This window comes from Podarcis liolepis (assembly GCF_965112155.1).
Source record: "Podarcis liolepis genome assembly, chromosome: 5".
NCBI classification, from domain to species: domain Eukaryota; kingdom Metazoa; phylum Chordata; class Lepidosauria; order Squamata; family Lacertidae; genus Podarcis; species Podarcis liolepis.
Genome location: NC_139556.1, coordinates 17,956,901 through 17,978,894, shown reverse-complemented (window position 1 = coordinate 17,978,894; position 21,994 = coordinate 17,956,901). Strand labels below are relative to the sequence as shown.

The 21,994-nt window shown below is 44.7% G+C and overlaps 2 protein-coding genes across 7 annotated transcripts in view; one reads left to right on the top strand and one right to left on the bottom strand.

Annotated features, from left to right (window-relative positions):
- The first annotated feature begins 20 nt into the window (after nucleotides 1-20).
- Nucleotides 21-16,139, top strand: AP3M1 (adaptor related protein complex 3 subunit mu 1). 3 transcript variants are annotated; one of them, XM_083502774.1, is made up of 9 exons: nucleotides 21-155; nucleotides 4,483-4,758; nucleotides 5,764-5,935; nucleotides 6,863-7,000; nucleotides 8,013-8,098; nucleotides 9,618-9,751; nucleotides 11,717-11,924; nucleotides 13,396-13,540; nucleotides 15,273-16,139. In XM_083502774.1, the coding sequence occupies exons 2-9, from the start codon at nucleotides 4,486-4,488 to the stop codon at nucleotides 15,371-15,373; spliced, it is 1,257 nt and encodes a 418-aa protein (XP_083358900.1). In that variant the 5' UTR covers nucleotides 21-155; nucleotides 4,483-4,485; the 3' UTR covers nucleotides 15,374-16,139. The 3 variants fall into 3 exon arrangements, with proteins under 3 accessions (XP_083358900.1, XP_083358898.1, XP_083358899.1); XM_083502772.1 differs by lacking the exon at nucleotides 21-155 and adding an exon at nucleotides 406-542; XM_083502773.1 differs by lacking the exon at nucleotides 21-155 and adding an exon at nucleotides 465-557.
- A 161-nt stretch (nucleotides 16,140-16,300) lies between these two features.
- VCL (vinculin) overlaps nucleotides 16,301-21,994 on the bottom strand; it is an 86,699-nt gene continuing 81,005 nt past the window's right edge. For all 4 annotated transcript variants that reach the window (XM_083502411.1, XM_083502413.1, XM_083502412.1 and 1 more), the window contains 2 exons: nucleotides 20,614-20,718; nucleotides 16,301-18,563 (listed from right to left, as the gene is read on the bottom strand). In XM_083502411.1, coding sequence (XP_083358537.1) covers nucleotides 18,417-18,563; nucleotides 20,614-20,718 — 252 coding nt within the window. In that variant the 3' untranslated portion in view covers nucleotides 16,301-18,416. The remainder of the gene's footprint in view (nucleotides 18,564-20,613; nucleotides 20,719-21,994) is intronic.

The window sequence follows — 21,994 nt, the reverse complement described above, 5'->3', positions numbered from 1 at the left end:
AGGAGGAGGAGGAGCAAGAGGAGGCGGGGAGAGATTTACGCACGAAAGCGCGCAGGGTAGGCTGGGCGGAATGCCTGATCCAGCAACGGAAGGGATGCGCGGGCATTGGGCTTAAAAATACAAAAAGGCGGAAGGGCTTGGCCCCAGATTTTCAGGTAGGTCCGGCGATAATACAACTCCCAGTTCTGCGCTTGGGTGCGCGCTTGAATTGTTAGCAAAAAATTGCAACCAAGGATGAAAACGCGCCCAGCGAAGTTCGCTGCGCTCCAAAACTCCGGAGCCAGGATGCAGCGTTCCTTTTGGACTAGGAAGCGCAATGGAGATGGCAGGGACATTTCTAGGAAGGCAGGCGCCCGGGCCTCTTCCAACCGCGGCTTGCATTTCAGTGCAGGCAGTTTGCAAGGGCGCCCTGCCGGGGTGTGGTTAGCGATGGGGCTGGCCCCATCGGAGGGCTTCGCAGCCATCTTTTTGCCAGCGCTGCTGCTGTGTGGCTTGGCTTGTGCCGGATCCTGCTGCTCTAGAGTCAGTTTTCCGCTTGGAGGGTGAGTTGGTGGAAGGTTCGTGCGTAAAGGCACTTAGTTGCGCGGAGTTACGTTTCAGTTGGAGGTTAAGACTGAACTGGCTGCTTAGGCTACAGTCCCTGACCCCCGCCCCTACTTTCCTGGAGAAAGCCCCGCTGCATGCAATAGGGCTTACTTCTGAGTAGACATGCTGAGGCTTGCGCTGTCGGTGACTCTTTGGGTGGTACCAGCTGGTTAGAGAACTAACAGATGCTTCTCCAGGCTGCTTGTAAAAAAAAAAAAAAAAACGATTCCTGGAAATGCTAGAAATCTTGCTGCTACTTCTGTAATCCTTTGTTGAACTAATTTGGTGGTATTTTCAACTGTTGCAGGTTTGTTTTGGGTGGGGAAATGAGACTGAGAAATACAGCTGGTCCCGAGGGTTGCATGCACGTTCACCGTTGAGCTAATGGCAGCAGTATAACTTAATTACATGAGGGCTGAGGTTCTAGGTGAAGGAAATAACTGAGCTGATTCCTTGTAATTTGGAAGATGTTTGTTTGTCCTTTAGGCGTGGCAAGATGTAAAAAGCAAAAGGCAAAAAAAACCCAAACACTCTACTCCTCCAGCAGTACCGTAAAATAAACTTAACTGTTGTTACACAAACCGGCCTGCAGACTTTCAAATATTGGTTGGTGTTGGCTAAGCCTCAGGAGTTTGGGTTCCCCACAAACAAGGGACAGGCAGATCTGAATGGTCCATATCAGACTTCACACCAGGCAGTGGTTAAGGAATCTTAATTACATGTTTGTGTGGTGGCCATTGGCAATTTGTAGTTAGCAGCTGGCTAGCAATCCAGAACCAGAAACCCTAGCTTGAAATGGATATGCAAACAATGGTTTGTGCTATTGGATAATTGACAAACCAGAACAGCTGATGGACTATAGAGATAGGAAAGAAAGGAGGGTGATTCAGAGTGTTGTTAACACCTTTCCTTCCACATCTGGAGCTCTTTTTAGGAATTAAGGGTGCTCTTGTCTGCATGGGTGCTGCACAAAGCACCCAATGAAATATTTCATTATTAGGCTGGGTTATAGCAATTGAAGTCAAAAGTAGCTTCTGCTTTGGGGGGGGGGGGAGGATGGTGTTGTGTTTAAAGCACAAGGTGCTCATTCTGTTGGCACTGGAATGCACTGGGAAGGTGTTTCCATAATTATTTCACTACCTCTATACAGCTGTCTGCTGAATTTCTTTGCCTTTAGTGTAACTAGGAGAGGAGCAATGGAGCACCTGCTGTGGGCAGATCCTAGTAAGGAGTGCAAAGTGGATTATATCATATTTCCTTTTCAGTATAAACTAATGTTGAGGACGGTAGTTGAAAAGGCAAGTTCTGCTGACTCAGAGGGTTAGTTGGGGCAGTGGTCCTGTTGCAGCATTTTTTTTTTTTTTTGCTGCCATGCTATGTCATGAGTCAGATTCGTTTTCAACTTTGCAATCTGTCAAAACAAACAAAAGGCCTCTACACATTCCATTGGTGCAACCGGGGCAATAGCTTTTATATCTCAGTTTCTATCCTAGTGAAGGACAGTCATAACCATATGACACCTAGCCAGCTTTTGGCAGATCAATTTAGGAGCAAGAAAAATCACTGAGATGTGAAAAATTGAAAATTCATTGGTAGCATCCTTAAAAGCCCATGAACATTTTCATCAGTGCTACTGGCAGAAAAGGAAGCTCTCTGTGATTGCGTTGCAAATTGCAAAGATCTTCCAAAGACATTAATGGTTGTGTAATGTATTGATAGCTATTAAAAAGACATTAATCATGTAGAATTTTCTGTTCAGCCTAGAACAATAGGGCATGTTTTTGGGATGATACTGACTTGCCCTGAGGCTTACACAGTCTTGAGGTGAAGAACTTGCCTCAATCCCTCCAGATGTTGAACTCTGTTTCCCAGCAACCCCCAAAAAGCTAGGCACCAAATGGCTCCTTAAACCAGGGTTACAGTTGCCAAAACGGAACGCCTAGTTGCCTTTTTGGGGCCAGATGGCTCAAAAGTTGTATTTTTCACTACAGCTTTTTGGTTCCTGAAATTCATTCTGATTGTGCAGATAAAATATAACAGAATTCTGCAGTGGTATTATTAGTGTGTGAAAACAGTCAAGATCCAAGGATCCCCAGGCATGCACCTCCAGATGATGGAGACACCAGATACCATCCTGGTGCATAGGCATCTTCACTTGCTCACAAGTGGCCAATAGCCAGACCTGGCAAATTTCAAACGCTGCTTGCAGATATTGTTGTACTGCAGTTCCCATAATCACTGACCATTGGCCCTGCTGGCTGGTGCTAAAGGGAGTTGGAGTCATAGAATTAAAGCACTGTAGAGTTGGAAGGGACATCAAGGGTCAGCTCTTAACTAGATCATACAAGACAGATAACTATCCAACCTCTGCTTAAAAAGCTCCAAGGAAGGAGCACCCACAACCTTCCAAGGGAGTCTGTTCCACTGTCAAACAGCTCTTCCAGTCAGAATGGTCTTCCTTATGTCGAATAACATCTGGGGGGGCAGAGGTCCCCCACCCCAGATCTACTCCATCACTCTCTGAACTATCCCTCTTGAACTTGCATGGTCCTTCTTTTGTTAGTGTTAGTAGTGTTAACTGCATCTTGTGCTACTGCTACTGAAATTTGTTATCTCTTTAAGATTTACTTGCAGAGCCTAATTCTGATTTGATACACAAATAAAATCTAAAGGCTATGCCTAGCTAGCTATTACTATTTCCTCCTCCAGCTAAGTTCCATTGAAGTTTCACTGAAGACTGTATCAATGAAAGTCTGCGCAAAAACGGGGTTTGTCGACTTAGCAGACAAAGAATACGACTTGCTACTTTCCCCAAGGCTGAGATTTTCTAACTGGTGTGTTCCTTTCGTCCTGTTAGGTTCCTGGAAAATCTCTTGTCATGGAGCTTTAAAACATGTGGTTTTTACTGATGCTAGAAAAAAACCTTTCATAAACCGGCTGTGTAGATAGTAGCAGCAAATTTATTAAACCAGGTAGCACGCTTTTTAGTATTTAAATAACGCCTTTTACAGTGGCATATGAAAGATAATAATGCATTAGGAAATAAATGGGGCACTTCAAAATGGCTGCTACCATTACTCTTGATTTGTTTATCTTTGCTTAAAAGCAGCTGGCAGTAGAACCCAGATGAGTCTCATAAACCAGTAAAAATTGCTATAATGAGAAACTACTTAGGTATTTTGTAAACGTAAAAGTAAAATAAAAACCTCTGGTGAGTTTAACGTAGGACTTTCCATACGTTGACTCCAGCCAAGTGTTCTTTAGCTAGTCTGCAAATTGTTTCAGATGCAGCTCTGCAGGCAAATTTTCCTGACTGCTAACTTGGATAGGGACGCGGGTAGCGCTGTGGGTGAAAACCTCAGTGCCTAGGACTTGCCGATCGAAAGGTCGGCGGTTCGAATCCCCGTGGCGTTGTGCACTCCCGTCGCTCGGTCCCAGCGCCTGCCAACCTAGCAGTTTGAAAGCACCCCCGGGTGCAAGTAGATAAATAGGGACCGCTTACTAGCGGGAAGGTAAACGGCGTTCCGTGTGCTGTGCTGGCTCGCCAGATGCAGCTTGCGGAAGTGTCTGCGGACAGCGCTGACTCCCGGCCTCTAGAGTGAGATGAGCGCACAACCCTAGAGTCTGTCAAGACTGGCCCGTACGGGCAGGGGTACCTTTACCTTTACCTTTAACTTGGATTACCTTGCAGAAAATTCTGAGTTTCAAAGGCTGGGTTCTTCCACTGACCCTCTTCCAAACAGCACACAGCAGTTATGTTTAAATGTAGCCTGAGCTACCTCTTCTAGTGCATATGGTTCCCAAAAAGTTTCAGGGGGGTGGGGGGAGGGAGGGAGCAGATCAACAGCCCAAATAATTGTTTATTTGCATTAATATGTGTGAATGTGTCTCCAACAGAAAATGATCCACAGTCTGTTTCTTATAAACTGTTCTGGTGATATATTCTTGGAGAAGCACTGGAAGAGCGTTGTCAGCCAATCTGTGTGTGATTATTTCTTTGAAGCTCAGGAGAGAGCGGCCGATGTTGAAAATGTGCCTCCTGTCATCTCCACGCCTCACCACTACCTCATCAGCATCTATCGGGATAAAATATTTTTTGTGTCTGTCATACAGACAGAAGTGCCACCACTCTTTGTCATTGAATTCCTTCACCGTGTAGCAGACACTTTTCAGGTTAGTCTGTGGAGCAATTGTAGGGTTTCAGAGGGGAAACGAAAGTCTAATTCCTACGAGTTGCGGGCCTTGGGGAAGTTCTTAGCCAGGTATAGGCAAACTCGGCCCTCCTGATGTTTTGGGACTACAGTTCCCATCATCCCTGACCACTGGTCCTCTTAGGGGTGATGGGAGTTGTAGTCCCAAAACATTGGGAGGGCAGAGTTTGCCTATGCCTGTTCTTAGCCGTGTGAGCATTCCACTGGGTGCTCAGTTGCGTTTAAATACACTTGTCACATGCTCTGGCCTGTTTGCCTGCAGCAGGCGTCCTCAAACTCAGCCCTCCAGATGTTTTTGGCCTGCAACTCCCATGATCTCTAGCTAGCAGGACCAGTGGTCAGGGATAATGGGAATTGTAGTCTCAAAACATCTGGAGGAAGCCTGGCCTGGAGGATTCCTCTCCCACTTTTATATACAACAAGCATTTAACTTTTAGAAATGCTTTGTTTTGTACAATTAACTGGTAATGTAATGAATTAGCACAGAGTGGGTGAAATTGGGTAACTAGAATAGAAATAGTTTTAGTCAAATACAAAAACAAAGTGGTAGTTAGCTTTTTTTGTTGAGAGGGGCTATTGCTAAGAGGAGCATCTGTCTATATTAGGGGTGGCAGACTTTGACAGGTGGGAAAGCCAGCTCACCTGAGAATTATAGGCACCACTCTAATGTCACAGGTGGGTTGCCCTGCCCACCTGTCAAAATTCTTTGCAGTCCCATCTGAGCATGGGAGAGCAGGGAAACAAGTGGACATCAGCTCTGGCAAGGACTGCTCCATTGCATTGCAATGGAGAAAAAAATACCAGGTCTGCTTGCTTTTGCTGCACTCAGCAATTCATCTTAAGTGTGGTTCAAAAAGCTTGCAGAGCATTAGGCTGTGGCAGTTGCTGAATAGAACATGGTTTTTAGGTGAAGGAAAAGCTTTTAACTGGAATAAATCGCCTCCTTTGCATCCTCTGCTTGGTTTAGGATTACTTTGGAGAGTGCTCAGAGACTGCAATTAAAGACAATGTTGTTATTGTCTATGAGCTTCTTGAAGAAATGCTGGACAATGGCTTTCCTCTGGCAACAGAATCCAACATCCTGAAAGAGCTCATTAAACCTCCCACGATCCTGCGCTCCGTTGTCAACTCCATCACAGGTACCACGACAGCTTCCAAATGCAACTCGTTCTTAGCGCTCTTGAAATCAAAGGCTTGACCACTTTGTGCTTCTCCAAATTTCTGTTGGTTTGTGCAAATTCAGGAAGAGAAAACTTTGAATGTTTCTTAAGTTCCTGAGCTATGAGAGCAGGATCAGATAACATGCCCTCCGCCTTGGAGAAACTGGCTGGGACTGATGAGATTTGCATCAGCTGTGTTGGCTGCTCCTGCAAAAGAGGGCCAGACCTCTTATCCTGTGACTGCTAAATTTATCCAGCAGCAGCATTTGCTTAGCGGGGGCTTTGTCAAAGAACTATGTAGTATTTACCAGACCAGCCTATCCACTTGCTTGTTGACACTCTCAAATCACTCCAGATGGCACTGAGGCTAGGGCTGGGTGATATATCGATATATAGTTCAAAACGAGTTTCATGAATCAGTTTTATTATTTTTGACCTGGCAATACATCATGAATCTTGATGTATGTGTGTGCTATGTAAAAATCAAAAAGTGGGAAACACCGTGAAGCCAGCCAATGCTCTACATAGCTCCATCCTTGATATTTAGCTGGTTACATATCGCAAAAACCAGATATTGAAAACCAGATATCGCCCAGCCCTGGCTGAAGCAAGATTTTCCTTGTTGATTCTTCTGCAAAGATTATTCGTCCATATACACGTTGGGGAAATTGGTGCACAGTGCCTTTAAACATAATGTATGCTTTGTACCAGTTTACCTCGGACAGATGTTAAGCTAATTGGCACGTAGCTTCCTGAGTCCCTTGTTAAAAATCAGCATCACGTTGCCTACTTTCCAGTCATTCAGTAAGGAGGGTGGTGTGTGTGTGTGTGTATGACAGGTTTTTTTTGTTTCCTTAGGATATTGATTTCTTACTGGTTTCTTTTGGCTATTCTTGTATTTCCAAGGCAGCAGCAATGTGGGTGATACTCTTCCAACCGGGCAGCTGTCAAACATTCCCTGGAGAAGAGCAGGAGTAAAGTACACCAACAATGAAGCTTACTTCGATGTGATTGAAGAAATAGATGCCATTATAGACAAATCTGGTACGAGGCTTTCAAATGTGTGTTCTTATCCTTGGCAGAGTGAAATGGAAGAGTTAGAGCTGGGGTAGTGCTTCACGAATAGTCTTCAGTAATATCTTTTATATAGTAGCTTGGATTTCGAAGTGCTCAGTGAAATTTGATATCTCAGTAAGCCTACTATACAGGGTGGTTGTAATGTCAATATTAACTACAGTGGTGCCCCGCAAGACGAATGCCTCGCAAGACGGAAAGCCCGCTAGACGAAAGGGTTTTCCGTTTTTGAGCTGCTTCGCAAGACGATTTTCCCTATGGGCTTGCTTTGCAAGACAAAAACGTCTTGCAAGTGTTCCGATTTTTTTCCGCTTTCCCCCCCTTTTTCTAAGCCGCTAAGCTGCTAATAGCCTTTTAGCCGCTAATCTGCTGAGTCTTTAATAGCCGCTAATAGCCTTTTAGCCGCTAATCCGCTAAGCCTTTAATAGCCGCTAAACCGCTAATAGCCGCTAAACCGCTAATAGCCGCTAAACCGCTAATAGCCGCTAAACCGCTAAGCCGCTAATAGGGTTGCTTCGCAAGACGAAAAACCGCTAGACGAAGAGGCTCGTGGAACGGATTAATTTCGTCTTGCGAGGCACCACTGTACTCACATGTTGTAGATAAGGGGCCAAGGCCGAAACTGAACGACTTTCTTTAGACCGCTTAATGAGGTCATGGGAGGAACAAGATTTGGAATTGGCACAGCTTGTTCATAGAATCATAGAGTTGGAATAGACCACAAGGGCCATCGAGTCCAACCCCCTGCCAACCCCCCTGTTCTTCTAGCAGCTATGCCACAGTTGCTCAAAAACATCTTCAGTTGTTGTGGCAATTCAAAAACATATTCCCAGGGCCAATAATATCCAATGAACTGAAGTCTGCCTGAAGCACATTAAATTAGTTTATTCACTTGCATGGTGCAGATGACTCCTTAAGGTGTGATCTGCTGATAATCCTCTTTTAAGAGATCGCTCTGTGATCTTTCCTTCCTCTCTGCCAGGCTCCACCGTCTTTGCAGAAATTCAAGGGGTCATTGATGCCTGCATCAAACTCTCGGGGATGCCTGATCTTTCACTTTCTTTTATGGTAAGTCGCATTTTTGTTTATAGTGTGTGTGCATGTTCGTTCTAAATAGAAGTAGAGGCCTGCATTCACCTGAACGCAAATAGAACCCACCGTACAATCGTGGATCCTCAAGCAGCTGATTGGTGCTGTCAGCGAGTTCCGCTTGGAAAAAACCAGTCAGGATCTCACTTTGGTTCCTGATTGGTCTTTTGTAGAGCCATGTAGACATAGGATATCAGGTGTGGGAGCAGGTGGGCATGGTTTGTGGGGAAACTGCCCAAATTACTATTAGAAGTAGTAGTAGTAGCAATTTCTGTACCACCCTTCATCCAAAGACGACAGGTTGGTTTGCAATATAAATTGAGGCCCAGGCTGGGCTTAATCAGGCTTATGGGCCAAAGGTTTCTCCCTCCCTGTCTTAAATAACAGTGAATGAGAGGAGTTAAAGTAATTGTGCAGGAGAGGGACCCGCTATCCCAGCACTAGCCGTGTTGGACAGACTCCCAGCAGTGTGTCCTTTGCCTTGTTACTGTTGCTTCCAGTCGCTCTGGCCAGCCTAAATCTGAGTGAGTGAAGTACCCATGATCTAGATTATTCAGCCCATGAGAAGGGGACCTGGGTCTAAGCTCCCAGTCTGCACCACTCAAGCATCAGCCTGCCTTCCCCCCCTACCTCCTGTTAACTTAAAACCGGTACTGTATTTCAAGCAGTCAGGGCAGCGTGGAGGGAGCCCTGTCCCTGGGTGGCAGAGAATCCTGCTGTGCCTCAAATTCTAAATGCAGTAAGTTCATTAAAGAAGGGAAAACATATGAATGGCAGTGAGTATTTATTATTCATTTATTTAAGCACCAACGTGCACAGTTGTGTACAGAGAGTCACTTTGGGGCTCCATGAAGTGCCCAGAAAAAATGGAGAAAATAACTTGGGAAGGAAATGAGTAGCAGCCATGGGGTGATCCACTGGCAAAGGCTAACTGAAGCACTTGCAAGCTGCATGTAGGGAATGAGTCTGTTATAAGCGCCAGGAATCACCTTAAAGGTGAGGAGGAGGCAAATATGTGTGTTACACAGAAGGACTCAGGCCTATCACAGTTTGTGTGTGTGGTTTATACACAAATGAACGTGAGGGATAGATGTTGGCTCTTGAGAGTTGAAGCACAGCACTCATCCAAAAGCATTAATCATTAACTAGTGCAATCCTATTCATGTTGACTCAAAAGAAAGTCCCACTTAACCCTAAATTAGTTTGCATAGGCTTGCGGCTATTGTCTCCTCCTATCTTCCAAAAACCTTATTAGTTGGCACATGACAGTGACTTGCCAAATAACAAGGCAGTGAGTTTAACTGGGCCAGGTTTTGAAAATCTCTAGACTTGCCAACATCAAGATATTCTAATGAATATGAGAGGGAAATATTATGACGCTCCAGGATGAATAATGAAATCCTAAAACTGTAGAGTTGGAAAGAAAAAGAACCCTTAGGTCATCTAGTCAATGTTTAGTACGACAGAGAAAGTGTTTATCTTGATCCACCTTCTATAGAATCCAAGACTCCTGGATGATGTGAGCTTTCACCCCTGTATTCGATTCAAGCGCTGGGAGTCAGAAAGAGTGCTGTCCTTCATTCCCCCAGATGGAAACTTCAGATTGATTTCCTATCGAGTCAGCTCACAAAAGTAAGTCTGAAGATGAGGGGCTGTGTATATACACAACAGTTGTCTTTGCTGTCATCCATGATCCTGTTAAACTCTCTCTAATCTTTTCGTTGCTGCCGTACGCATGCTGATACCTTTCTGTAACCTCCGTAGGACAGGTCTTAGAAACATGGGCTAATATTGCTTATTTTTTCTGTGCCTAACAAAAACTGAGCATCTCTGTGTGCAAAAAATTAGGCAAATCCCTACCCACAGACTCAGAAGTGGTTTTGTTATGAGGATCCCATAGTTTGCTGAAAGCCAGTTTACACTGTTGATGAAAGAAAATGACACACTCTCTCCAGTTCACATACCCATTCACCTCTTGTCAAATGAGGGTGGGTGACATTTTGGTGGGTTTCCCCCCCTAATTTAGGGGTAAATTATTTTTAAAGGCTAGGATTTTTTTCACCAATAGTGGGAGTGGCTGGCTTTTTCTCTAACAGTAATGGAGGTTCTTTTGGTGACTGCCATTGCCACACTCCATGGCATGTATGTGGGTTACTCAGGGAGGTGGATGGCAGTCACTGAGACAAACTCCTTTTGTTGTTATTTTAAAAAGCGGGGAAATCTGTTAGTAAGCCAACCCCAGCTATGCGGAACAGTTCTATGGCAGAACATTGCCAAGATTCAAAGCCATTTAGGAGTTTGTCTAGTAGTTGTCTTGCGGCAATCTCTCATGTCCATTTAGTATAACTGTACATTGTGTTTCTTATTATTCGTTTCTACTGTTTTATTGACTTACTGCATAACATTGTATATATTGTATAACATACTCTGTTCTGAAGGGGAGAAGATCATGGCTGCCTGGGAGTGGGCCCCAGCCAGCAGAATGGCTGGGACAGGTTCCACAGTGGGGGATGCACTGGGACACCTGGTCTTAGCGATCGCGATTAGGAGGAGGAGTTACGCTAGGATCAGACCATGTCATTGCTGAGGACGCAGGTTTAGTCGTCGTTTGAAGACTATCCCGGCCTCCAGGTCTGGCCTTGACCAGAAGGATACTGGAATCAACAAGGGAGACCCACATGACCCTAAGGTGCTGCTGTGCAATGCCAAGTCAATGATTCACAACACCGTCATCCACAACTTGATCGTGGATGGAGGACTTGACCTGGCATATGTAACAGAGACTTGGTTGGACGAGGCAGATGGACCTGTTCTTGCTGCTGCTTGTCCACCAGGTTTCTCCTATGCACAGCAACCCAGGTCATATGGGTGGGGAGGGGGGGTTTGCAGTGGTTTTTAGGAAGTCATTAGTTTGCACCAGGTGTCCTATTGGGAAGACCCGGTTTTCTGAGTTCATGTTCTGGAAGTTTGGCAATTGGGGCAATATGGGATTCCTTTTGGTGTACTGACCTCCCTGCTGCACCAACGATTCTCTGCCCGAGCTGCTTCAGGTCGTGACAGATGTTCTGCTGGAGACACCTAGTTTGGTTGTCCTAGGGAATTCTAACATCCATGCCGACACGACCTTACCAGGGGCTGCTTGGGACTTCATGGAAAGCATGGCCTCCATGGGGCTGTCCCTGAATAAGTTTGGCCCAACTCATAGCTGCAGACATGCCTTAGATCTGGGTGGGAAAGAGAATGGAGGGGCTGTAAGGCAAACTAGATTTGGGCTTGATTTAGAATGCAGGGGGAGAGAATCATAGAATTGTAGAGTTGGAAGGGACCCTGAGGATCATCTAGTCCAACCCCCTGGAATGCAGGAATATGCCGCTGTCCCTTATGGGGGATCGAACTTGTAACCTTGGCATTATCAGCACCATGATCTAACCAACTGAGCTATCCAGGGAGTGGAAGCGGAACCAGGAGTGCACTGTTCTGACCACTTGCCTTCATTCATTACAGGCCTCCACTTCCCAATGTGTTAAACAGCATCTCATATTTGATATGTGCCCACACGGTTAATGACTGCATTTAATCTCCTTTTTGAATATATAGTTTGGTGGCCATCCCAGTATACGTGAAGCATGCGATTGGCTTCAAGGACAACTCATCTTCGGGAAGATTCGATGTCACAATTGGGCCCAAACAGAACATGGGGAAGACGGTGGAAGGAGTCCTCATGACCGTTCACATGCCAAAAGCGGTGCTCAACGTGAACCTTACAGCCACACAAGGCAACCACACGTTTGATCCTGTCACCAAAGTAAGTCCTGTTGTCCTCTGTGGGTTATATAACCCGCCTTTTGTATTAATTTAGAGGGGCTTTCTCCAATGAAATGAAAAGAGGGGTGATGCCTGCCATGTGTAACGGAGCATTGGACCAATTCATATGGCCACTTGACCTTCTCTCATCGCTGCTTAAGTGTGCTCACCTTTGACTGCCTTATGGGATGCTGGGAACACGTGACAATACACCTTTGGGTTGTATTCAGCACTGTGCAAGCAGCATTCTGCTTATGCAACAGGACCCCCATTTCCTCCCTTCTCCCTGTGCGTCCCCCAAAATCTCCATCCAGGGAGTGCATGGAGGAGCGGGCTTCAGAGGAGAGGAGATAAGGGAGAAGTTCCATTGCGCAAGTGGAAATCGGCAGCCTAGGATACAAGCTCACGCCTCATACTTGAGCTTTCCTTGCTGTTTCACACAACTGCTTTACTTGAATACAGCCTTGCCAGTGTGAGCTAAATGCCCTGTCATCACACACACACTTACCTAACACAGGGATGTTGCAAGTGTAGCGCTGGCTCATGGTTCTCCAGCAAATGATTAGAAATAGCCAGGTTAATGACATTCGAGAATTGCACAGAATTTGGAGTCCTGTAAATCTTTCACTCGAAAGGGTAAGGCCTCATGACCATTGTCTTCCCTGTACTGTACTGACTCCTCATTTTTCTGCTGATTTCTTTGCCTGCCAGAAACATTGCAAAAACAGCTGGGTGCAGAATAAAACCCAAAGATTGCTTATTGTGCACGAATGTCCTCAAATGGATATTAATTAGGGGAGTTATTTTGCATTCCATTTGCCTCGAGTGAAACAAATGTTTCTGGCCAGCTTTTCTCCCTCAGCTTCTCAGCTTGTCCTATTAAGGTTACAGTCCCAAGTACCCGATTTAGCAGTAAATCCAACTGAACTGTGAGGCTTACTTCTGAGTAAACATGGATAGGATTAGGGTGTGAGGCTGCATTCATGCACATGAGCCCTTGTAAATCCTGCTCAAACAAACAAAGAATTCCTTCCAAGCAAACAGGGTTAGGGGGTGAGGATCAGGCTCGTTCTTGGAAAGAGCCCCAGTGGAAGAATATTCTGTTGCTTTCTTTCCCTTGTTTCTGTTGCTTTTTGGTTTAGAAATGTAGGTTAGGAGCTTGCTGGCAGCAACAAAGCCGTTTGCTTCAGGATCCTCAGCCAGGCCTTTAGCGTTTATCTTGTCCAGCTTTTGTGAAACAAGTTTTCTCTGTTTTGCCCTGCTTGAAAGAACAGCTGCTGCATAGCAAGAAAGCCACAAGCCAAGAGGCCTCTGGTTCAAAACTTCCTGGAAGTGGAGCAAAGTGCCTTAGCCAGTTATTTAAATCTCATCTTCAGCACATGCACACTATAATATGGGGGTGACAATGTTGACTTTGTTCACAGGAAAAGCAGTTTGGAAAGGCACTGTTACCACTACTGTTTGTTGTTTAGGTCTTAACATGGGATGTTGGCAAAATCGCCCCGCAGAAGCTGCCCAGCCTTAAAGGGGTGGTGAATTTGCAGTCTGGAGCGCCCAAGCCAGAAGAAAACCCCAACCTGAATGTTCAGTTCAAGATACAGCAGCTGGCTATTTCAGGTAAGGTGCTTATCCCATTGGCCTGGAGCAGGACTTAGCGTTGAATTTCTCTCCCAAACTTCAGGGAACACACAGCAGGTTGGGGTGAACTTAAGACTTCAGGAGCATATTTCAGTTCTTGAAGGCGACATGCTTTGAGAGATTGGCCAGTTCCTGAGTTTCAGCTCACAAGCACAGCCAAGACGCAGGAGAGGGGCTAGCTTTCTCACCATGCAGGGGCTCCCACAGTACACGGTGGGACAAACAGAAGGGGCAGCAAATTGCAAGGAAGTTGAGCAAACTGCAAAACAGATGTAGCTCTCACCAGTTCCCCCTTGCCACTTTTTCTCATACAAGAGAGATGTACTGTATGATGACGTAAAATGTGTTATAAAAGTACTTTTTCCTCTGTAAAAGGAGATAGTTTGCGTGAAGTTTGGGTTTAATTCTAAAATCACTGGGCTGACGGTTTTTGAGAAACCTGCTGGAACTGGAGCTTTTTTAAATAAAAATAAAAATCTGATTTAACTCAGTATCTAAAAGTATCCACCCTATCTCCTGCAATAAAGGCCGTCCCCTCTACCTCTTATCTGCCACAAAGGGCATTTCAGTAGTCTGTATAGAATGTGGGACCTGCAAAAATACTGCAGTTTGTCCACCAGGAGGAATGCTCCTTTTCAAGGCACCAGCCACTCCTCCTCCAGAATACCAAGAGCTGCATAGTTAGTTCAATTGTCTCTTCCTCTGCACCACCCCTTTCCTAATTGGCACTTCCCATCTCCCGAAGGTCGGTGAGCACACTCAGTCCTCATTGGGCTCTTCTTGGGTGGGGATTGCCCCCTTTTGAACTTTAAATAAGTTTTGCATTTCTGCATACTGCAGAATTCATCTGAACACGTTGACCTGGCCTCCTTGTTCCTTAGCAGTCCCATTTTGGCTCCAGTCCTGTCAATAATTAGTCACCCAGGTTTGCTATTAGAGGAAGGAACTGTCTGTTTTGCTGACTGCAGAACTGGGCTTTGGGGCACAATCTTGGCATCCACCATAAAGAGTGTATTTTCCCCTTATAGCTATGAAGATAGCAAATGTCTGATGCTGCTGAAATCTTAAAAGTCTCAGTAGTGGCTGAAGTTTGCCACTGCCTAAGGGCTGTGTGTGGCCTCGGAGCCCTGCTAAACATTCTACCGTGTTCATATTTTAGTGGGGTGGTTCAGAATTTGTCCTATAATATTGCAAGATGAGCACTTATAGACAACATTTTATCTTTGTGATGTTTTGAATTCTGCATGTTTTAGTAACTAAGTTATAGTGTGACATTTTTTATAGCAAGCGACAAATGCAATGAATAATAGCAGCAGCAGCAGCAGCATCTATCTTCATGACTAGCAAAAGGGGGCTAATTTGAACAAATTCAGCTGTTCATGGTGCAGAATTGTAACCTGAAATTGACACATTCCCAGTTGAGCTTTCCCACGCTGATGCTCTCTAGTTATTTTGGACAACAGTGCCCATTATCTTTTACCGCCGATTATGGCTGGTGGGTATCCAACAACTGGAGGGCACCAGCTTGGGGAAATAAAGCTCATTCCCAGTTATATCCCCTATAAATTGGGAAACTGGCTACTCTGAAGGACTGACTTGCTGTCAGTAGTTGTGCTGAACAGATTTTTTTCATGAGGGGATTCCTCCGTTGTAAGAGTTGGACTCTGTTTAAAGATTGTGTCCCTAAAACCTATCTTGTTCCTTATTTCAGGGTTAAAAGTAAACCGCCTTGACATGTACGGAGAAAAGTACAAACCATTCAAAGGTGTGAAGTACATCACAAAAGCAGGGAAATTCCAAGTGCGAACATGAGACTCAAGATCCCTGCTTTCTTGGCAGATCAATGTTGGGTTTTCTTGGGATTCCCCCACCCCAGTTGAGGGGAGACTCAGTGACTTCAGTTACACTAGATGCCAGTTTTAACAGTTCCTCTTGATTAGACTCATTCCCATGCACTACACCTCTTCAAATTAAATCATAGTTTAAAATAGGTCTTTCTATATGGCTTTGAAATTAACTTTCTGTAACAGTTCCCTTTTGTGGGCTGATGGGTTAAATGACTTGTGATTGCAACTGAGGACTGTCTGCAGAGCCAGCTAATACGGTACACTGCCAAGCAAACTACCAAAGCACAAGAGGAATGCAGGAACTTTTGGACACACACTTTGGGACATCGCTGAAGGTAACCGACATTCTTCTTATAGCAAGTCCTATTCAGAAACAAGAGGGAGGGGGGCAGAGGGCACTGTCCTCTGGCCAGAGGGATCCTCAGTGGTACGAACAAGGCTTTCCCTGCAATGTTTACAACATGCTGCCTTTCAAATCTAAACTGTTTTTTGCCTTACAAGCTTGTGCATTCAGCAGACAATCTGTAGCCAATTCTGGATTTTCTACAGCTTCCTTTACTTTGAAGGTGAAAAATGTATGGTAGTGGAGTCTTTGCATTGTCCCAATAGGTGCCACCACTTTGGAAAGTCCCCCCCCCCCCCCCCCGCAATTTGTTTGTGCCATGCAAACCTCAAGAGCAGCTTAACAAGGTTGTACTATTTGTAATGAAATAAAAGGGAATTCAGCTGTACTGCCTGGTCATTCGGTTAATTGAGTTACTGAAATGTGTACACAATGAGCTTTCGTTAAATGGTCGTGCATTTAGTGCTGGCACTACTGTGCCAAACAGTCTATATTCAATGAGCAAAGTCGTTTCCCCTTCAAACCTGAAAATACTGACCTAAGTGGACATTTTATACAAATGCATTTTATTTTGTTTGAACAGAACAAAGGAGGTTGAAAATATTAGCATATACAACAAAATTCTGGTTTATAAACAAAGGTATTTAGTGGCAAAATGCTCCTAACTGACATTCAAGTTTGCTTCATCTTAGGTTTGATGAACAAGTGTTCAGGAAAGCATAAATTGCATAAAGTGTGGAGGATATTAACTTCTATAAAAGACTTTAGAACTTAGTAAAACATTCTGAAGAAATATCCAAGGCAAATATGAGTCAGAGCTTTCCTTCAAACATTCCTTAACAAAAAGCAGTCTTTGGTATATAAACCGTCATGTAATTAAAGGCATTAGTAATATTGCATTAATACAAAGTCAAGCTATTAAATGGTGACGATTTTAAAAGCTCGTGATGAAAAGACTATATGTTGGTCAAAGACATTCAAAGTCTCCTCTTCCTGCTGAGTTCATGCAAAGGCAACAAGGCATCCAGACTAAGGCTGTGATGTTCCCTTTCATCTTCTGGTTGTGGCTACTTATTGCCAGAAACCTATGTGACAATTTTGAGTACCGCGCAGCCACATTCAGGAAAAGGTGGGCAAGCAAATTCCCTTGCTCTAGGCAGTTGTAAAGAAGTCATTAAAAGGTCATTTCTGTTTTTTTAAAAAAATCCCTTTTAAATTGCACCAGAAAGAGGGGGCACAGAAGTTAAGTTTAAAGAAACTTTTAGCAGGTAAACAAGCGCCGCCTCTTAACACTTCTAACTTTATAGGTCTCCTGAGCATGAACTTCTGTTGCGTGACAGCACAGGGGCACTGCAGCATCAGTACATAATTTATTTGCAAATACACAAGCAATTCAGAAGTAGGACTAGTGATTTGCGCAGGAATGTCGCCCTGCAAAACACAAGAGGTGCTCTTTCATTAGTGTCAATGGCGCTTCTGCGAGAGGTATCTCTGATGCACGGGGCCCTAAATTATCTGCTCTGTGCAACTGCAGAAGACAACGGTGTGTAGATCAGTACAAAAATAAAGTCCTACTGCTTCAGCACTAAGCATCCTAGTTTCCCTACCATGGTTGAAAGAGAACATTCCATTTGCCAGCCGATTCAACTGATGAGCACTGGATTTGAGGAGTGTTTCACTGTGTAAAAGCCCAAAGTGATCATTATTTGTGTTACCTCATAGGAGACGTTCCGCTTTCGTACCTTCTCCAACACATCCCAATGGTGATTGGCTAGAACAGAGAAAGAACTGTTCCGCTGCTAAAGCAAGCAGGATAATCAAAACAAAACCTGATATAAACACACATTTTTGTCCTATGGGTACAATTAAAAAAAAGGACAGGGAGGATAAGCAAGACATAGCCTCATGCCAATGGGAACAGGCTGAAATATAATTTTAAACTCTCCCAGCTGTTTTGTTCCTGACCAAAGAGTAAGGGATGCTGCGTAATCTCTCCCTGCTCTCTCTCAATTAAATGCTCCAAACGGTTATTAGTGGTCAATAAGGTGTTGAACTGACTAATGGCAGCTACTCCCAGATTTTGATGGCTCTTGAGATCACTATTGGGCAGAACGACGAGCAGCAGCAGCTTTTGAACACAGCACCTCTTCCCTTACAGCAAGGGAAAACTTTTGAAAGAAATGAAACAAACTCAGCAACACGCTGGTCTTAAACAAGTTAGAGGAAAGGGAGCAGAAAACGGAAGTGCTGGACTGTTCTGTCTTCTGATTGTCCCTCACAATAAACAGCTAAGCAAACCAGCTTCCCAGAGTTTTCATCCATGCTAAAGTGAAATCTGCATATACTGCCTCTCCTAGAAAACCACTGGAATATATGCTTCAGAACAGGGAGGGGAAACTGAGGTTACAGAGTTCATGAAAACGGGAGATATAAAAAACCCTCAAAAGCAAAGAGAGAAAAGCTTGTCGTTGTGAAAGCTGATTGTGGTGAGGTTAGATACCAAAAGTAGCTCAGCACACTTATGAAAGCCCTTAAGAGAGGGAGTTCCAGGGGAGGGGGCTAATTTTAATCGCTCAAGCACCTTTTGGCTGTTTACAGAATTCTCTTTGCTCCAACAAAGGGGTTTTCTATTAAAAAAAAATATGCTTAGGGGAAAGGCAGCGCTCTACTGGTACCAAGGAGTTTTCCTGACCCAGCGTAGAGTGAATCCAGCATCTGTTCTTATTTTAATGGAGGCGGCCTCAGCTTCCCGAACTGTTTCCTTGACAGACTGCATAAGGTTCTGGGCGTTGTGAACCAACATCTCCGTGGCCTGCAGAAGAGAGAGTTGTTTGAAAGCACTTTTTAAAATACAGTGGGTTACCTTGGGTTACATACGTTTCAGGTTACAGACACTTCAGGTTACAGACTCCGCTAACCCAGAAATAGTACCTCGGGTTAAGAACTTTGCTTCAGGATGAGAACAGAAATCGTGCGGCGGCGGTGCAGCGGCAGCAGGAGGCCCCATTAGCTAAAGTGGTGCTTCAGGTTAAGAACAGTTTCAGGTTAAGAACAGACCTCCGGAATGAATTAAGTTCTTAACCCGAGGTACCACTGTATATATAAAAATAACACAGGCATTTTTAGATGACAACCTGAGAGGCATGGCTCATTTTTAGAATAAAGAGCATCAACAAAAGGCTGAACTGGCAGCAAGCCCATTCCAGTATGTGGGCATCTAACAAGGTCTCAAGAACTTCATGCTAATATTTAAAACCTGGCTTTTAATCAAGGGAGGGGCATCTGAAGACAAGCTGTGTGCTTCAACAGTATCAATCCAATGTCCAACCTGAAAATCGTGATTCTAAAGCAGCACGCACAGCCCAAATGACACCAAGTATGCAAACATCTGACAGAGATGTTTTTATTTTAGTGGAATTTTCCACTCGGCCTCCCTGTGCTCCCTAATAGGAGCTGGAGTGCAGCAACATCGGGGGGGGGGGGGAGAGACCACATCAAATACCTTGCCATAGACTATTCTGGAAAATGCCAGCTGTAGGCTCCAGCTGTTTTGCCCTATATGTGCCAATATAAGCTCTTAGCTGCACATAGTGAGCTCTGGCTGTGCTGGCAGTGATTGGGACATTCACATCCAACAGAGTAAAAAGAGTGCTGAGAGACAAGTTCGTGGGATGTACATTCAGCTTCTGCTCTAACCCCTCGGCAGCTAGCTTTGCAAAAGTATTTCATAGAATTTCATAGAATCTCAGCAAAAGCATCCAGGAGAGATGGATGCCCATTCACTTGCCTTACTTAAAAAAAAAGAACAACAGGGGTCTGGGAAAGGGTTCATCTTCTCCAACTTCCAGCACCCAGGCAGAGAAGCCCATAGGTGAGGCATGAAGAAACAGTCCCAATCTCCGTTGACAGCCTGGATCCCACCCCAGGAATTTAGAGGTACATTGCCTATGAAAATGGAGTCCCTTAACACAGCTAGCAGCCGTGAGGATCGGCCCTTCGGGCATTTGTCTAACCCCCTTTTAAAACCACCAAAGCTAGTGGCCACATTTTTCTAATGGAAAGCAAAATCCGACAGTCACAGGGAAAGTTTGGGATAATTTTCCCCAACAGCAAAACAACATCTGCGTTGGATATTGATAAAATCTGGTGGCTTACGGCAGCGTTCAGGCAAACCAAAGAATGATTCATTTGTATCCACCAGAGGGTGCTAGTTAATAACTATTTAAACAGGCTGTGGGAAATTTTATTAAGCAAGAAACCCAGGTCTACCTTTGGATCATAAATTATATTTTGCTGCAGGACATGAACACAGCAAAAACAAGGGACAGCTTGCCACTGAGCGTACCTGACACATCCTAGTTTTCTAATGAGGGTCAGTTTGTCATAGTCACACTTGTTTTGAATCTACAAAGTGTCATGCACGTAGAAATAAGCATACCTTTAGCCACACCTTTCAGTTACAGATAGGTAGCCGTGTTGGTCTGCCATAGTCAAAATAAAAAAAATTCCTTCCAGTAGCACCTTAAAGACCAACTAAGTTAGTTCTTGGTATGAGCTTTCGTGTGCATGCACACTTCTTCAGATTCTTCAGGTATCTGAAGAAGTGTGCATGCAGACGAAAGCTCATACCAAGAACTAACTTAGTTGGTCTTTAAGGTGCTACTGGAAGGAATTTTTTTTATTTTGACCACACCTTTCAGTTACTCTAGCAAGAAAACTTACAAGAGCAAAAGGATAGCCAGGGAGTCCCTGCTGGCAGCGGAGATTGTTTCACCAGTCGTGCAAAGCCTGCTTGCCTATGCAGTGGACAATTCCAAGCTGGCAACACGCACACACCCCCTTGTGGCAGGCGTGAGAATTACCTGTTCAGACTCCTCGTCGCTGATGTTAGTGCGGCCCAGCATGGTGGCTTTGACAGTGGAGAGGATTTTGAGTTGCGTGCTGATGGTTGGGATTCGCTCGCAAACCTGCAGGGAAACAGAATTGCACGGCTGAGAAACTGTCTATATAAAATTATACCACTGTTCTCGTGTGTGTTTTCCCCCAAAAAAACAGCAGTGGCAAGCATAAACATTCCATTTCCTTGGTAATTTCCACTCCTCTTCAAGCCACCCATGTTTTTCTCGAGAAACACGGCAAGCTGCTTCAGTGGTAGGGAACCAAGGTATCATCTAAGTTGTCTTATTTCCTCAAGGACTTGTGGGCAGGCTTGGGGTCACTTTCCAGCATTATTTATTATTTATTATTATTATTATTATTAAATGATATACCACCCTTATATAGGACCCTCGTACCTACGGGACCGCCTCTCCCGGTATGCCCCACAGAGAGCCTCAAGGTCCATAAATAGCAACACCCTAGGAGCCTAGGAAAGTTAGATTGGCTTCAACCACAACCAGGGCCTTTTCAACTCTGGTTCTGGCCTGGTGGAACGCTCTGTCTCATGAGACCAGGGCCCTGCAGGATCTGATTTCTTTCCACGGGGCCTGTAAGACAGAGTTGTTCCTCCTGGCCTTTGGCTTGGAGCCAATTTGATTCCCTCCCCCTCTTTCTTTTTTCTTTTCCTTTCTCCTCCTGCGATGAGGTTTCAATATTTTAAGGTTGTATTTTAATTTTGTTTTTAAGTTGTATTCTTTCAAATTGTTTTTATTATTGCTTGTTAGCCGCCCTGAGCCCGGCCTTGGCTGGGGAGGGCGGGTATAAATAATAATAATAATAATAATAATAATGATGATGATGATGGTGGTTCACAAGATAAAAATACAAGATAAAAACACAAATAAGTAGTTAAAACAAAAACAACAAAACAAAAGCTCTCCCCCCCCCCAACTCCCACAAACACATTTAAAAGGCTGTAGAATATCATTGCTTTCTTTGCCACAAGTCCTAGAGATTCAGAGGACCAGTTATCTATTTGAAGGCTGGCAGCTGCCCACCCTGCTCTGCAAGGCTCTCTGCACAAGGGGCTGTTCCTTGCAGGCCCCTTTGCATTCAGCTGCACTGTGCTGTGCTTGTGGCAGCGAAGCCTCAGGCTGAGGTGGTACAGGGCCACAGAAAGCGCAGCTGCTCAGGGAATTAGATAGCCCGCAGTCCGATGTCTGTGAGACCCTAAACTTGTCTGGCCAGGATTACATTGTCATGCAAGAGAAGATAGGAGTGCTGTTGAGACCAGTCGAGAAACAAGCAGGCTAAAACAAAGCTGTTGCCAGGATGAAAGACCTTGGCTGGATAGTTCTGCCATCT

Bases quoted from the DNA above. Each gene is read 5' to 3' on its own strand.
- AP3M1 (XM_083502774.1), top strand. From the start codon at position 4,486: ATGATCCACAGTCTGTTTCTTATAAACTGTTCTGGTGATATATTCTTG. The intron at 5,936-6,862 runs GTACCACGACAG...TGTATTTCCAAG, and splicing joins CGTTGTCAACTCCATCACAG to GCAGCAGCAATGTGGGTGAT. The intron at 9,752-11,716 runs GTAAGTCTGAAG...TTGAATATATAG, and splicing joins TATCGAGTCAGCTCACAAAA to TTTGGTGGCCATCCCAGTAT.